Here is a 15,487-nt window from a genome sequence, read left to right as displayed (position 1 = left end):
GTAGAAAATAAAAAAGAAATATATATATATATATATATATAATATGGAGAGAAATTATTTTCTATCTGAAATATAAATTACATTCAGCTAATTCCGTGAACATTATATTAGTAACATTTAATTATTACAACTAAAAGAAATTTTTTAATTGACGTACATTACACAAAATAGTATAGAATGAAAAATTGATCTAAATCTTAAAAAGGTTGCGTGAATCAAGCCCGACCTAAAATGACTCGTTATATCTACATTTTCCATTGTTCTGTATTTACTTACTGCAAAAAACTTCTCTTTTAATACTTTCATCAATATTTTTTACAAAAAAATCTGGGGATTAAATCTTGAATATGGAAATAACGCTCAATCGATCTCCAGTGTTGCGTTTTTTGTTAATCGAACAATCATCATCTTCAGTCATGTTATCAAGACTCGATCCTGACTAGTGTTAAGAACTAAAAACGAGAACTACAGAAATGAAACGTTCGCCTCGAGCTCGAGAACGAGGAGCGAAAGCAACGCGCTCGATCGTCATCGGGCCGGTCGATCGTCTAACTGTAAATACCGAGCAACTTCTTCCTGCGGATGGCATAGTAGTAGCTATAACTGATGGATCGATCATATATCGCCAGCATCCGCTCTGTCTAATGCCCGAAGCGACGACGCTGGATTTTTATGCGACATATTCCCGTTTGTGGAACGCCGGACGATTTCACGCTTCGAGACTACTCCCGATGATCTTTGTAGATCCGATACACGTAGATCGCGTTATCGGACTGTTTTATTGTGTTTTATATATATATATAATATATATTTCGTCCACCGATTGGAAAAATTCCAATAATTCAGAGACGAACATTCGCCAGAAGAAATAGAAGCTGAGTTTTTATTAGAATATACAGGAAAATCTCCTTCATTCTCCTTCATTCGGTTCTTCGTTCGATAGCCTTAATACCAAACGATATCTCATTTCTATTATCGTTGTGATAATAAATGATGAGAATCTATAAAAGTCACAAGTCATATTAATAGAACGCGATTGCACTCGAGTCACATGGATCTACGAGATGAACAATAACGATGTCCCATTAACTCACAATCAGATTAATCGTGATAGTATCGCACATCGCGTGCAATTGTATCAAGATCAATTTCAGGATTCTGTCATTGTAAATAATACTGCACGTGTCTTAATTGTTCGTACATCTCTAAATTATCCACTTCTATAACACTTGAGCGATTTCAAATAAATAATCGCGATACATGTATAGAGTATAGTATTTAATACATTTTCATTATTACGCGTTTATTAACTATTATATAAAAAAAAAAAATATGATAAAAATATTCTCATCACGTACATTTTTATCGTTGCATTTAAATATCTTACACTTTGACATTTATACAATCGGAATTGAAAATAAATCCAAGGCTGGATATTTTTTGTTATTTGACAATATAAGTTACGAGTAAAATTTTGACAATAAAACTCGAACTGAGAACAAATTCAATGGAAGATTTGTATTGTTCTGGACCGATAGCGGAAGGAAAGAATAAGATTCTCCGATCAATAATTGATTAAAAATGTATATCGGCGATCATTCGAAATTGAAAAGGTTGTTGAAGGAAATCTGGTTTATTTATTATTTATATGTATAATGACAATAAAATTCTTCCGCGCATTGTCAAATTTTTGCCAAGGCGAAAGCGCATCTGCCGCATCTGGCACGGAATCCGCCGTCGAGAGATATTTCCCAGATAATAGTGGGCGCGTGAACAGCGGCGTTAAGATCCGGTGCGAATCGCTCGCTCGCGTGGATCATCGAGCTCTCGGGCTCGCCGACTCTCCATTCTGGCTGGAATATGGGATTTGGTGTCACAACGAGGCAGGGAAGTAGTCCGCGGCTACGTGAATTAGTAATCAGGATGTGTGTCTCGCGCGCGAGTGGCGAACGCATTTTCGTATACGCACGCCCGCGAGGAGGGGGCGAAGAACGGGGGAGTGTAACAAGTGAAAGAGTGTGAGGAGAGAGAGAGAAAGAGAAAATATTAAAAGAAGAACGGAGAGATGGTACGAATGTACGATGTACGATTCGTATGTATACGCATTCTTCACGCAGTGTCATCGTGCCGCGGGAACGCCATTCATTATTCATCGATTCGCGCGCAAGAATTGCAAACGGGGAGAATCGCGCGCTCGAATCGCTGTCCCCGAATTCCCCGATGGGAAAAATCGAATTGACACACCAATCGATTTTCACATCTAGCCCGGTTACGTAACGTACTTAATGTCGATTATTGTACAATGTATCACACGCTACGTGCCATATACATAAAGTTACGATATGATAGATATATCCTCAGAGATTTGAGAGATTTGACCTTCTTACAATGAAATAAATATGTTTCTTTTTCCGTTTTTTCCGCAAGCTGAGAGAAAAACTCTTCCTGAGCAAGTCTCTCCCAGACAGATGAGACGAGATGACGTATGCTCTTGTCTTTCTTTTGTTTATATGTTACTCTAATTAAGGCTTATCCCTGTATAATAAATAATAAATCCATGTATTTCCTTCGTATTTAAATAAGTACGTAACATTAGTTACATTTATTCTTACAAATTTTATTGGAACAAGGTCTGCAAACCACAAGCTTCTTAAAATAGGTAATTCAAATACATTCATCCTAAAACCGTTAAATTTTACGGCTAAAGTTTGCCGGTGTAGCAGCTCGCTCATACTCTTGTTGTACATGAAAGGCTACGTAAGGCCTATATTGCTATTCACATTTTCTCACGAACGGATTTATAACGTTTGTTGGAATTTATTTTTTCATTATTTGTACGACATCCTCATCGTGCATCACATGCTGTAATCCTACTCGCTGAGGCGAATATTTGGTACTTGTACCCTAAAAAAAGGCATAACATAATTTACATGAGGCGTGTATTTAGAAACTAAATTAAATATCAATATAGTATATCGATATATGCAGATAATTATGGATATCTAATAACTTACCCATACAAGAGCGTATTTGAATTGCTGGGCAAGAGTACGGTGAATTGCGTGACACACGTGCTCCACCGTCACTCCTTTCCTCAATATTAAACCGTCCTCAAAATCAGGCGGCTGTCCAGGCTTTTTTGTGTACACCCTTATCAAGCTCAAATATTCCCATAGTATTTCCAGCAGAAAGTCAAGATTCAACTTCATATTACAGCTGTGGGAACGTACGTAGTACAACGTATGAAAAGCAAAAAGACATGCGAAAGACACGAAGATTCGTGCTTGTAACAATCTGAATATTTTTGAGCGTTCAATATCTCACCTAACTACGACACTATTAGGTTGCCTAGCGATTCGATCGACTTCCTCTATCGATATTTGATCTATCTTATTATATACATAAAGGCAGGGCAAGTATACTCGGTTTGCATTGATAACATCAATCAATTCGTCCGCGCTATAGTCCTCGCGAAACAGCACCTCGGCATTGAAGATTTTATACTCGTGCAGAATCATTTGAACTAGTTTTTCATCTACTTTCGTCAAAGGACACGTTGAGTTAAAGGCTAATCCGCCGCCCTTTTTCACTTTAAAATATATATTCGGTTTTTTCTTGTTGAGTCTTATCCCGACCGATTCCAACTCTTTCTCCAAAAGTTGCCGTTGAACGTCCTGCTTGGTCGCGTCCAACATCATAAGTACCAAATCCGCCGTTCTAGCGACAGATATGACTTGCCTACCTCGTCCTTTTCCCTACAATAAAATCATTTCAGAATAATTTTAGAAAATCATTCGACGTAGCGACATGGAAGCAGAGTCCATCAGATATCTTGTGGAAGATATCCAGACACGTTCCAGCCTGCTTAGTATGTTTACCTGTGCCGCTCCTTCAATTATACCAGGCAAGTCCAACAATTGTATATTGGCACCCTTATACTCGATAACCCCGGGGATACATGTCAGGGTAGTAAATTCATAAGACGCAGCCTCCGACTCAGTGGCGGTCAAAGTGCTGAGCAGAGTCGATTTGCCAACTGATGGGAAGCCGATTAACGCGACTCTGGCGTCTCCCGACTTCAGCACGTCGAAACCTTCGCCTTTTTCAGACTTTTTTGTCGGTTCCAGAAGCTGGGACCTATACTTGGCGAGCTTCGCTTTCAGCAAGCCCAGATGATACTCGGTGGCTGCAATCAAATTTCGCGAATACGTATTTAAATCTCTCGTCTTTTCGTGCCTTTTCACTTAGTCGACCGTCGCTCGCAACCGCAAAATTGAGAAACGGTGCGCGGACGGACAGGGACAGGTTAAAGAAGGTAACGTGACGCGTAACGACGCTCACCTTTGTTCTTTTGCGTGCGCGCGATCTCCTTCTCGATTTCCGAGATCTTCTCCAGTATCCCCATCGCGATCTGAGACTCGTGAGACTCGACACAATAACGTATTTATTACATTTACCGGAGAATCAACAGATAGCTTCGCCGCCTTCGCCTAACCTGGCGCGTGCAACGATGACACGTCAGTGACCACTGACCAGTGACAGCAGCGCCATCAGCGCCGTCAGCGCCGATCATCTGTGTCTATAGTCCTAAAGATCCATCTACACGTATCCGGTATCAAATATACGCTCGGAGCTCGCGCTCGCGCTCGGAGTGATCCAGAGTGATCGACCAATCGTTGGCTTGGAATTGTACGAATACCGAGACTCCGGACTCGTGGCCGTGCCGAACTTGCACAGGAGAGAGGAGGTTATTTTTCTTTCTGGTCACCGAGGTCACTCTGTTTCCAGCGAGATGTACGACGACTACAACAACGAGGTATTCGTCCGTTTGCCCGTTTTTAATTTCGTAGCGTCTTGATTGTGCTCCCCATTGCGCTCGAGCCATTCTAATCTAATTTGTGTGCTTCCCAGCAATATGACGCCTACGACGATTACGGGCCGCCAGAAGTGCACGATCAGTACGAGCGGCCGAGTTACCGGCAGGTGCCCGAGGTTGTTCGCAACTTCCTGGTGTTCCTGCGCAACTGCATCAACGAGGGTATGATCTTCGAGATCCAGAATCTGTACGAGAACTCATTCCCCAAGATATCGGAGCAACTGTTTGACAAGTCGCCGTGGCCGGACGCCGCGACCATCGCCCACATCGTCGACAACGACGCGGTGTTCCTCACCCTCTACAAGGAACTCTACTATCGTCATATATACGCGCGCATGCAGGGTCCCACGTTGGAGCAGCGTCTCAACTCTTTCTACAATTACTGCGATCTCTTCAACTATATCTTGCATCCCGATACTCCGGTGCAGCTGGAACTGCCCGATCAGTGGCTGTGGGAGCTCATTGACGAATTCGTCTATCAATTTCAGTCGTTTGCCCAGTATCGTGCCAATTTGTCCAACAAGACACCGGATGAGATCGAGAATCTGACTGCGCACAACAAAATCTGGGACGTTCTATGCGTGCTGAACGTCCTGCATTACCTGGTCGACAAGTCGAAGATAAAGAGCCAATTGGAGGTATACGCGAGCGGCGGCGATCCGGATTCCGTAGCCGGGGCCTTCGGCAGGCATTCCTTGTATAAAATGCTCGGCTACTTTTCGCTCGTCGGTCTTCTGAGACTGCATTCTCTGCTGGGCGATTATTATCAGGCCATCAAGGTCTTGGAAAACGTGGAGCTGTACAAGAAGAGCGCGTATTCCCATGTACCCGGCTGCCAGATCTCGACGGCGTATTACGTGGGCTTCGCATACATGATGATGCGCCGTTATGCCGACGCGATCAGAACCTTCTCCGGTATCCTACTGTACATCCAACGTACGAAGCAGCTGTTTGCCACACGTAGCTATCAGAACGATCAGATCAACAAGCAGACGGAGCAGATGTATCATCTGCTCGCCATCTGCCTGGTTCTACATCCGCAGTGCATAGACGAGGGTCTGCAGCAGGCTCTGCGGGACAAGAACTACCACGAGAAAATGTACAAAATGCAATATGGCGATCTCACCGAATTCGAGAATTGCTTTATATTTGCGTGTCCCAAATTTCTATCTCTCACACCACCGAATCCAGATAATCCCAATGAAGATTATGTCCGCGAAGCCATTAAACATCAAACCCAAGTATTCATGGACGAAGTGGTGCAACAGAAGATGTTGCCGACTATTCGCTCATACTTGAAACTTTATACAACATTGCCGTTAAGTAAATTGGCCACATTTATGGGAAATACTAGATCCGATAACGAAGGCTGGGATCTCGACAAGGAAGTCAACGCATTGACGATCCACTTATTGTGCTTCAAACACAAGATGAAGAACATTGTTTGGACGAAAGGTACATCGGGACTAGATGGAAAATTTCAATCCGGTTCGGAGGTAACTGTCATTTTATTATTCCATTTGTATTTTAAAAATATAATTTATAAAATTTACTTAAATATTTAGTTCTCTTGTATATTTTGTGTTTCCTTCAATATATACGATTCATATTTTCCCTAATAACAATAAATGTCACAAGTTAAAATCACAATTCTTATACTTGTTTATAATTGCTCAAACAATTTAGTTTACTCTCTTCTAGTTTACTCTAGTTGTTTCTTTTAAGTTTGTGAAATACTCTCAATAGATATAAAATATATTGAAACAACCACAGAAATCGTTCCTTTTTTTTTTTCAGTTGGATTTTTATATCGATCACGACATGATTCACATTGCAGACACGAAGGTAGCGCACCGTTATGGAGACTTTTTCATTCGCAAGATATTGAAGTTTGAAGAGTTGAATCGTAAATTACATCATATAAAGATTTAACTTAAAGAATTGTATATTAGTGTACAATTATTATTAAACATCTTGACAGTACGTTCGCAAAACAAAGGAAATAAAATTTTTAGAAATAAATATTTATTTCTATTAAATATTCATCATAGATTCTTCTCAGCGATTGGAATAAAGTGTATATAAGTAACTCGTGTATGTGGTAACGCATTATACAAATATATAATAATAATGTACAAAAATCTACATTCACATTGCATTCAGTGATGTATGATTCTGTACATTAGGCAAATAAAATTAAACAATTGTATTTAGTACTAAATGCGCGGTAAAAATACACAGGATAATGAACCTGTGAAAGATCAGCTATTGCGAACATACATTACGTTTCCCTTGTTAACATAAATTATTCTAAATGCAATTTTTTATATATCAAATTTTTTTACAAATACCAATATACTTGTATCTCACTGAAATATAATAAATTCAACTAGAAAAAAGAAAGAAAAATTACTGCAGAGGAAATAGTAATAATATTTTAGATGTGACATTTTATACACAACAAACAACAATATGCGTTAAGTCATTATATATACATATCGTAGAGACATAAATAACATATCAAAAGACTGAAATATCGTATTTCACGACAATTTATCGCGATGTTAAAATTCGATAAAATCACCATCCTTGTAAGTAAAAATATATTTCCTTTAAGCATCAGTCGCTACTGACATTGACTATGCGCATAGATGTAGTTTTATTCTCTCTCTCTTGTAACATTCTACACGCGGCGGCTAAGATATTCGGCTTCGTCGACGCGGTCGGCACTAGACTGTGCAGATAATGAAAAAATCGATTGCGTCGTTTGTAATTTGCGGTCGAGCGAGATTCCTCTGCGCGACATATCGTTCGAACGGTTGGAAGATAATCTAATGCCATGATTCGTTGATCTAAACACCCAGATGTAACGTACGATAGCGCTAGATCCACTCCTCGATTCAATTGCTTCCTTAGAATAATTTTGCTTTGATTCTGCACGTGCTCGTTTGTCTCAAAGTTTTTATACAGTATTTGACTGTTAATAAAATTCGCTATATCCGCATTCAAATCACGCAAAGCAGAATAGAAAGACACGTTTTCAGCTAAGGATAAATTAGGTTGCGCGTTCTCCTCTGACATATCCAACGTCGTGTCTTCGATATCGATTAAAGACGACACTAGACATAAACTGTCCAAATCCTCCGCTAAATTGTTCAATATATTGGAATTTTTTGTATTTGTACTCTTCTTTGTCTTGTGCCTCTTGTTTAGCTTAATCGCAGGCTTATACAAATAATGTTGCATATCTTGCCAAAGCGATGGCTTCGTGGTTGTAGATTGTTCCGATAATACTGGTGGACCTGATAATAATAGATATTGCAACTGGAGCAGTGCCTGCCTTAGATCGCCCGCTTGCACTAATTTCTAAACAATGGAATAAATAATAAATAAATAATTCATTTACTTAATTTAACGATAGACGAGTATGGTATGGTTGGATAACTCGCACAACTTCAATAGAAAATTTAGAATAAGCGACAAATTAACTGCCGATCTTTATTTCCAAACTCCTTTTTTCAGCATTAAAATTTCCCTTTTGAAAATATTGCTTTAAAAATGAAGAATCTTAAATATTGTATATCTTTTTTTTTTAATTTACGTTTTTTAAAATATTACTTTAAATAAAGAATCTTAAATATTATATATCTCGATGAACAACAGAATAATATTAATTCAAGTATAATTTAAAAATCACTTACCATTAGACAATTATGCGGAATTCTGTAACCCGTTTCTGCCAGCGAAATTAATTCCAATAAGGCAGACACTCTGTTACCACTGACTTTATAAAAGTAAACTTTATTTTGTTGCGGTGCCATTTTGTTCAAATGAGGACATGTGTCTCTACATATCATAACAATTGGTCGTTTGGTGTTTGATGCTAATTGATATGCAGCAGAAACAAATCCTTCGTCCTCCTCAAAGATAATATCAATATCTTCCAGAAGAATTAGCGAATTTTGCGATATTTTCGAACTTTCGGTCTCACTCGTGACTCGTTCGAACGGAGATTTGTGTTTACTTTTTTTAATTCTGTGCGACTTCGTGGCTTCCTCCAATTCCTTCAAGATCCTCTTTCCAGTCCGTCTGGAAGATGCGTTTACCTCGAGCACGCTGCAAGAGCAAAGTTACTTACTTGATTTACTTCGCATGAAATGATGCGATGTCTGAGAGAGAATTTATTATTTCAATATAATTTAAGAATCATTTTGTATGTTATATTTTCGGTAAGTCGCAATTACCAACCTGTAACCAAGTTCCTCTGCTATCGCGTACACGCTTGCGCTTTTTCCGCTGCCGTGCGGTCCTAATAACACAGCAATCTGATTATTTTCATTGTTGCACGAGGAACTGCAGTCCGAGGAATAAAACTCATCGCCGCTGCTGCCGTCGTTCACGTTCGTTAAGGACGTTCTCCAGCCGCTCAACCAATCTTTTAGCTTATTCGCGGCCTCTTCATTCCCAACTATCTCTTGCGCGCTCATCGGCTTATATTTATATGTCCACATGCAATCATGCAACTGACTTTCCTCGTTCTCCATTAACATTCTCTTTCGTTCAAGCGCTCTCTTTCTACCTCTCATCCGAGGTGGCGATTTCTTTTCCGAATCGCCTTTAATCATTGATATAGTCTTCCATATTTTTCGCACATCCGGATAAAGTTCTTCGATTTCTGATAACACTTGTTCAATGTTTTCCTTCACGGGCTCATTAATCGTTTTAGTTGTTCTTGATGCTTCCCTACAATTAGTAATATACTTATAATTACTAATGTCTATCAAAGGCAAATATTTTGTCTCGATTTTCATCGAAAATTTATGTTTGATTTCGCATCTGGTCGAATCCGGCTCGTTTTCTAATTGTGTAACATGACTGATAGAGGGAAATGGTAACACAGATATGCCATTGTTCGCTTTATGGTCCGTATTTTGGTTCTCTACGTCGACTATATCCGATTGCAGGAACAAACGTCTAGCTGCCGTGATAGCCGGATCTGTTTTACGTCGTTTAATAAATAAAGGCGCCAGCTTTTCATTCGGTTTTCTCTTTAGACTATTCTCATTGACAATCTCGCACGCATCGATTACTGTAATAATCGTTTCACTCGTATCATTAATCTTTTGCTCGTTTTTACTAGTTCCATTTGAATTTTTCAAATCAGTATCCTCATTAGAAGCGTTTATGGAAACGTCTTTGACAGTGTTTGGAATGTTGTCCTTTACACGCGATTCTTTTTTCTCCTTGTTTCGCATTCTCTTAAGATGTCGATCACAATCCTTCATATAGACTTCATTATTTTCTATATTTCCAGATTTATTCGAGGGATTAAACTTTGATTTGCTTCTCGGTGAAAACAATTCGTCATCAGTATCTGCAAGTAAAAATTATGTTGATTTTACAGTAGTATTAAAGCTAGATATTCGTTAGAGAGAGAGAGAGAGAGAGAGAGAGAGAGGAGTATCAAAGTCAGCGATCAAAGTGTGAAAGAAACTGTCATTGCCATCGACCAATTAACATTGGGAGACTCTGATTATGTTTTACATCATATACACAAGAAATACTATACATATGTATAATGGCAATTTATATAATTTTATTATATTACCAATTGGAGAACCGTTATCTTCAGAAGAATGTAATTTTATTCGTAAGGACCAACGGGGTTTTTCCCGTTTTTGCTTATCTTGTTTGGCGGTCTGCGGAGAAAACAAATTCTCAGACGCTATGATGTGAATATCATCCACTGTAGAAAGATCTAATTCTGACTTTGGACATTTCTTGTTGGAATGTCTTTTATTCGAAATCGGCTTTATTACAGGTTCAACGTCAGAATTATCAGTCCTATGTACATCCGCTTTTACGATAAAGGTAGACACACATTTTTCATCCTTATTTGTCAATCCCAAAGGTGATTTGCTGCATAATCAAATTGTATAACAATTATTTCATTTAAGAAATCATAAAGCTACGGAATTTTAAGGACCCACGATTCTTGTGGAAAAAAACGTTTTCGGTCAATTTTCATCAGGGACACAAGAACTACAATATATCACAAATTCAAGCAACGTGACTTAAAATGTTTATCTTATAAGAATCGTACAGAAGGTTCTTTGTGCAAACTTTTGTAATAATTTTACCAGGTCAATAGTAATTTAACAGTATAATACACAAGATACACATGCACAATATTATACTATATAATTATATAATGTACGCTATATTACCTAAAATAATTCAGCAAGTTTCCAGACTGTTTGGTACTTTTTGTCGATGCTTCAAAGCTGTTATCCTTTTTATGTATTATGTTGGTTTTATTCTCGCCTTTAAAGACCCTTATGCGGTTTTCAATATTCTTTTCTATTCTCTCACCCTCTTCTATTTCCGCCATTTTTCTTTTCGAATATCCTTTTTTATCAGCCAAAGCTATCAGCTTCTCTTTGTATTTAGATTTCACGTCTTTTGCATTATCTGATTTGTCTTTATTCTCATAGTCTTCTGTGGATTGCTGTGGTAATTTATACTGTATCGGTTTACTACGACTCATCAGAACCTGAAAAGCGTTTGATTCTTCCCGTTGAGAATCACGTTCACTGTGTTCTACATTTGACTCAGTCTCATCACTGAAATTAATAACGCTGTTGTTGGGGAAGCTGTCTGTATCCATAATTTGTTCCTCCAACCCTTCTTCTTTCGACACATTCTTCGTTTCCTCAGACCAATTTCCATTAATTTTCACAGCGGGCTTTGAACGCTTAAAAATAAGAAAATCCACGTAAAGATACTTATCGACAAACCAATATCACGTGTAACTCTTACAACTAGTAAAATTGATACCTTCTCGAGACGCCGCTTTACATCTGACTCGGTCCACTCTGATTTAGGTGTTTCGTTTCGCAGAGTTTTATGACCATTGTTTACATCGCCGTTGAACGGAATGGGCGTCTCGTCGATCAGGTCGCCCTTGCTCTCAATTATATCGCACATTCTGCTCGCAGAGCTATCGCGTGATATCCGGATCTCGACAGTAGTCTCTTCCTGCTCCCGCTCCTCTTGTTCCACGACGTTGCTAGAATCGGTAGTGGCCTCCTTATCGCTATGTTTGCCGTTGGCAAAGTATTGCTTAATGTCTTTCATGCTTCAACAGTATACTTCTTTTTCTGCTTCACTTGTAGAGAACTGCATTCTCGTTCCGTTAGAGACACGGTATCATCGCTTTTCCTTTTCTTCGAGTCCCCCCAAAAGTTTCCTGGAAATAATGGGAATATTCTAACGATGAAAAGAGCTAACGGATGTTAGAAACGAAACGCTAATGTATGATGTATGTTGTACATACATACGCACGTCAACATCGAAGGTATCAAGCGGGCACGGCAGTGCACGGTCGCAACGAGGTTGATGTCCTCTCGTTAATGACTCCGCAACTCCTCGTGAAACGTAGTCTCCCGCTGCGATTTCGAGTAGAAATATTTATGTCGCTCGTCTCTTCGGTCTCTCGGCGACACAGCGCAGCGTAACCTATAATGGTAATGGAACGTGGAACGTTTGCGCGAATTGCGCGACACTGCACGACACGCTGACGCTGACGGCTTCCCGCCTTTTTGATGAGCGCGCGAACGGCGCGAACTGGCAAGTGGCAGCACTGGCGCCTGGCGCGACCGCGCGGCCGCGACGGCCGCGACACGAGCGTCACGTAACAGCCAGTAACAGCATGTATGTATGCACTGGTATGCACGTGTATGATTGTCGCGTCACTCGCGTCTCACGATCTCGGACGGGAGAACGTATTGACCACGCGCAATGGTCAATCGGCCGACGTGTTGAAATGTGCGTGGTCAATTCTTTCTCCGTCTGAGATTTTGGACTTTTGGAGCGATTCTAACATCGTGGACACAACACAAAGCTAGCTGTCTTTTCTGACCGCGGTTATACATACATTACAGATCGTTCCAAGTCGGATTTTATAAGCGAATTCTGAAAAAGAACACGTGGAATGAATCCGATGCAAAGCTCACTGCTCAACGGTTTTATTATTTACAGCGGATTCGTCGCAGCTAAACTACACACGTTCTATACTTGATTTGTCATCTCTCTCGTAATAATTTATAATTTTTTAGATAATCGACCAGCGATTCTCGACGGTCCGCCGCGCGAACGCCCTGAATGGCCTGAACCGCCGGCGCCGGAACTCTGGAATCACGAGTCACGTGGAGTCACGCAGCCGACGCAGGTCACGCTAGGACACGCTCCGTTGTTTTCGTTCGAAATGTTGACGCTGATATTCCTACTGCTCCCGCTGGTTCTTCTTGTTGCTCGTAACGTCTATCTGAAAAAATTCAAATCCGGCAAGAATGTTTGCGTGCTGGTGCTCGGTGATATCGGCAGAAGTCCGCGAATGCAATACCACGCGATCTCCTTCGCACGGGAAGGCTTCACCGTGGATGTTGTAGGTTACCCTGGCTCGCCACCGCGGAGGGAAATCAGCGAGAATGCACGCGTGCGGCTCCACTACCTGCGACCGCCTCCCGACTTGCAAAACAGTACGACGCGGACACTTTATGTCGCTGCTTTCACAGATTTCTGTTTACTCGTATTTGTTTATGGATCTCGAGCGATAACAATATCGTACTTGTTGTTATTTCAGGCGTGCCACGTCTTCTCTGTTACGTGGTAAAAGTGGTATGGCAAACGGCTGATCTTTCATGGTTGTTACTTCGCAAACGCATATCGGATTCGCTGATAACGCAGAATCCACCTGCGATACCAACTATTCCGGTATGCTGGTTTTATTGCGTTCTAATTCAAGCGCAGTTTACGATCGATTGGCATAATTATGCCCATTCACTGATGGCCCTGAGTCTGGGAGAGAACCATGTCCTAGTTAGATTGGCGAGACGTATCGAGACGACGTTTGGCCGCAGAGCAAAGAATAATTTCTGCGTCACCAAAGCAATGAAGGAAGATTTGGAAAAGAAATGGGCTATCCAGTTAGTATCATCTATTACAGTTAGAAACGTTTAGGTCGGCTCACTCAATTTTTTTCGTTTTTTTTAATTACAGAGCAAAAATCCTGTATGATAGACCAACAGATAAGTTTCGTCCGATAACTGTGGCAGAGAAGGATGAGTTTCTGTGTAAATTAACTGAAAAATATGATATATCAGTACCTTGTTCGCCCAGAAGATTCGGCTTTATTGTATCTAGCACTAGTTGGACCGAGGATGAGGATTTCTCAATTCTGTTAAATGCCTTACAAGGTGAATCTCGGTGAATCTGTTTTATTCGCGTAATCTTGTCGTACAAGTGTGCACGGATTAAAGGGGCGTACACATAGGTAATTTTTATTATAGAATACGAAGACGCGTGCGAGGCTAGCGAGTTAAACTTGCCAGATTTGATCTGTGCGATAACGGGCAAAGGGCCGTTAAAGGACTTCTACATGGCTATCATTAACTTAAAAAATTGGAAACACGTCACAGTAAAAACGCCATGGCTTGAGAATGAGGATTATCCCAAAATACTAGGTATTCGCGAATCTGCGTATTCGTGCTAATTAAAAATTGATTTTTTAAGTCTAACATAAAATTCTTTTTTATAAAACACTTCATGGAATGTTTTAAATACTCTTTGCCCTTAAAATAGCTAGTGCAGACTTAGGTGTATGCCTTCATACCTCGTCCAGTGGACTGGATTTACCAATGAAAGTTGTCGACATGTTTGGCTGCCGTTTACCAGTTTGCGCATACAATTTTAATTGGTACATTAATACTATCATTAATACTATTTAATGTACGTACCAGGTGGATCTGCTTACTAAGAGAGAGAATGCATTTTGTTTAGCTTATCAGAATTAGTAAGGCACAATGAGAACAGTTTGGTATTCGCGGACGAGAAGGAGCTGGCTGAACAATTAAAAATGTGGTTCCGAGATTTCCCTAATAACGAGACACAACGACACATGCGTGAAAAATTTCAAGAGAACATGTTTGCATCTCAGCAGAACCATAATGATTGGCACGAGAACTGGAAATTCAATGTATTGCCTTGTTTTCGAGAGTGATTTCCATTGTACTTGGTACTTGGTTTTTTAATATAATTTTGGTACATATGCTTTGTAATCTCCTATGCTATTACTCCCAGTAGCACAGATGTGATATGTATTTATTAATATCTAGCACGTATTAATGTATCTAAGAATATTTTATTTTACTAAGAATATTCCATTAGATTTTATAATGTTACAGAGTATAAGATTTAAATTGGTTTTATAAAAATATGGACCACACTAATATGTTACACAAACGTAGACTAACGTTTACATTGACTTTTTGTATCATGTATTTAATATCTTTTTTCCAAGAAGTAGAATTTTTTTATATTAATGTATATACACGTATTGTAATATAATTTTATTAATATTAGATATGATCTCACGTATGTTAAGAGAAAGCTGAACCACGAACATTACAAAGTTACGTTCGATTTTCTTGACGTCATACTCGTTTTATTGCGAGTTTGATATCTTCACGTTTTTCTGAGAAATAAGAAGGTCCACGCTTGACAGCAACAACGCTTATACCGCTAGGTATACAACATGCTCGACCGAGTTGT

General features: G+C 39.7%; 4 protein-coding genes across 11 annotated transcripts; 2 read left to right on the top strand and 2 right to left on the bottom strand.

The window, feature by feature from the left end:
* Positions 1-899: 899 nt before the first annotated feature.
* LOC139823121 (developmentally-regulated GTP-binding protein 2) lies at positions 900-4,527 on the bottom strand. 2 transcript variants are annotated; one of them, XR_011734696.1, is made up of 6 exons: positions 4,342-4,527; positions 3,879-4,186; positions 3,325-3,755; positions 3,015-3,216; positions 2,613-2,904; positions 900-2,535 (listed from the first exon to the last, which is right to left on the bottom strand). XR_011734696.1 is itself a non-coding variant. In XM_071795434.1 (5 exons), exons 1-5 carry the CDS (start codon positions 4,403-4,405, stop codon positions 2,818-2,820), a joined length of 1,092 nt encoding a protein of 363 aa, XP_071651535.1. In that variant the 5' UTR covers positions 4,406-4,527; the 3' UTR covers positions 2,559-2,817. The 2 variants fall into 2 exon arrangements, 1 of the variants encoding a protein (XP_071651535.1); XM_071795434.1 differs by lacking the exon at positions 900-2,535 and having other exon boundaries at positions 2,559-2,904.
* Positions 4,528-4,626: 99 nt separating this feature from the next.
* Positions 4,627-6,898, top strand: Eif3l (eukaryotic translation initiation factor 3 subunit L). Its single transcript, XM_071795423.1, has 3 exons — positions 4,627-4,816; positions 4,912-6,372; positions 6,674-6,898. Exons 1-3 carry the CDS (start codon positions 4,793-4,795, stop codon positions 6,806-6,808), a joined length of 1,620 nt encoding a protein of 539 aa, XP_071651524.1. The 5' UTR covers positions 4,627-4,792; the 3' UTR covers positions 6,809-6,898.
* Elg1 (enhanced level of genomic instability 1) lies at positions 6,626-13,096 on the bottom strand. Of its 6 annotated transcripts, none has more exons than XM_071795414.1 (8): positions 12,813-13,096; positions 12,213-12,394; positions 11,714-12,125; positions 11,104-11,630; positions 10,485-10,795; positions 9,125-10,250; positions 8,578-8,992; positions 6,626-8,242 (listed from the first exon to the last, which is right to left on the bottom strand). In XM_071795414.1, exons 3-8 carry the CDS (start codon positions 12,011-12,013, stop codon positions 7,496-7,498), a joined length of 3,426 nt encoding a protein of 1,141 aa, XP_071651515.1. In that variant the 5' UTR covers positions 12,014-12,125; positions 12,213-12,394; positions 12,813-13,096; the 3' UTR covers positions 6,626-7,495. The 6 variants fall into 6 exon arrangements, with proteins under 6 accessions (XP_071651515.1, XP_071651519.1, XP_071651520.1 ...); XM_071795418.1 differs by lacking the exon at positions 12,813-13,096 and having other exon boundaries at positions 11,714-11,945; positions 12,029-12,125; positions 12,213-12,644; XM_071795419.1 differs by lacking the exon at positions 12,813-13,096 and having other exon boundaries at positions 11,714-11,945; positions 12,029-12,125; positions 12,221-12,644.
* On the top strand, positions 12,605-15,299 carry LOC139823118 (chitobiosyldiphosphodolichol beta-mannosyltransferase-like). 2 transcript variants are annotated; one of them, XM_071795426.1, is made up of 7 exons: positions 12,605-12,703; positions 12,994-13,416; positions 13,521-13,863; positions 13,937-14,133; positions 14,227-14,400; positions 14,519-14,633; positions 14,717-15,299. In XM_071795426.1, the coding sequence occupies exons 1-7, from the start codon at positions 12,616-12,618 to the stop codon at positions 14,934-14,936; spliced, it is 1,560 nt and encodes a 519-aa protein (XP_071651527.1). In that variant the 5' UTR covers positions 12,605-12,615; the 3' UTR covers positions 14,937-15,299. The 2 variants fall into 2 exon arrangements, with proteins under 2 accessions (XP_071651527.1, XP_071651528.1); XM_071795427.1 differs by having other exon boundaries at positions 12,693-12,900.
* Positions 15,300-15,487: the final 188 nt, after the last annotated feature.

This window comes from Temnothorax longispinosus, chromosome 12 (assembly GCF_030848805.1).
Source record: "Temnothorax longispinosus isolate EJ_2023e chromosome 12, Tlon_JGU_v1, whole genome shotgun sequence".
Classification (NCBI taxonomy): Eukaryota; Metazoa; Arthropoda; class Insecta; order Hymenoptera; family Formicidae; genus Temnothorax; species Temnothorax longispinosus.
Note: the sequence above shows the minus strand (reverse complement) of the source record. Positions and strands in the feature narration are given on the sequence as shown.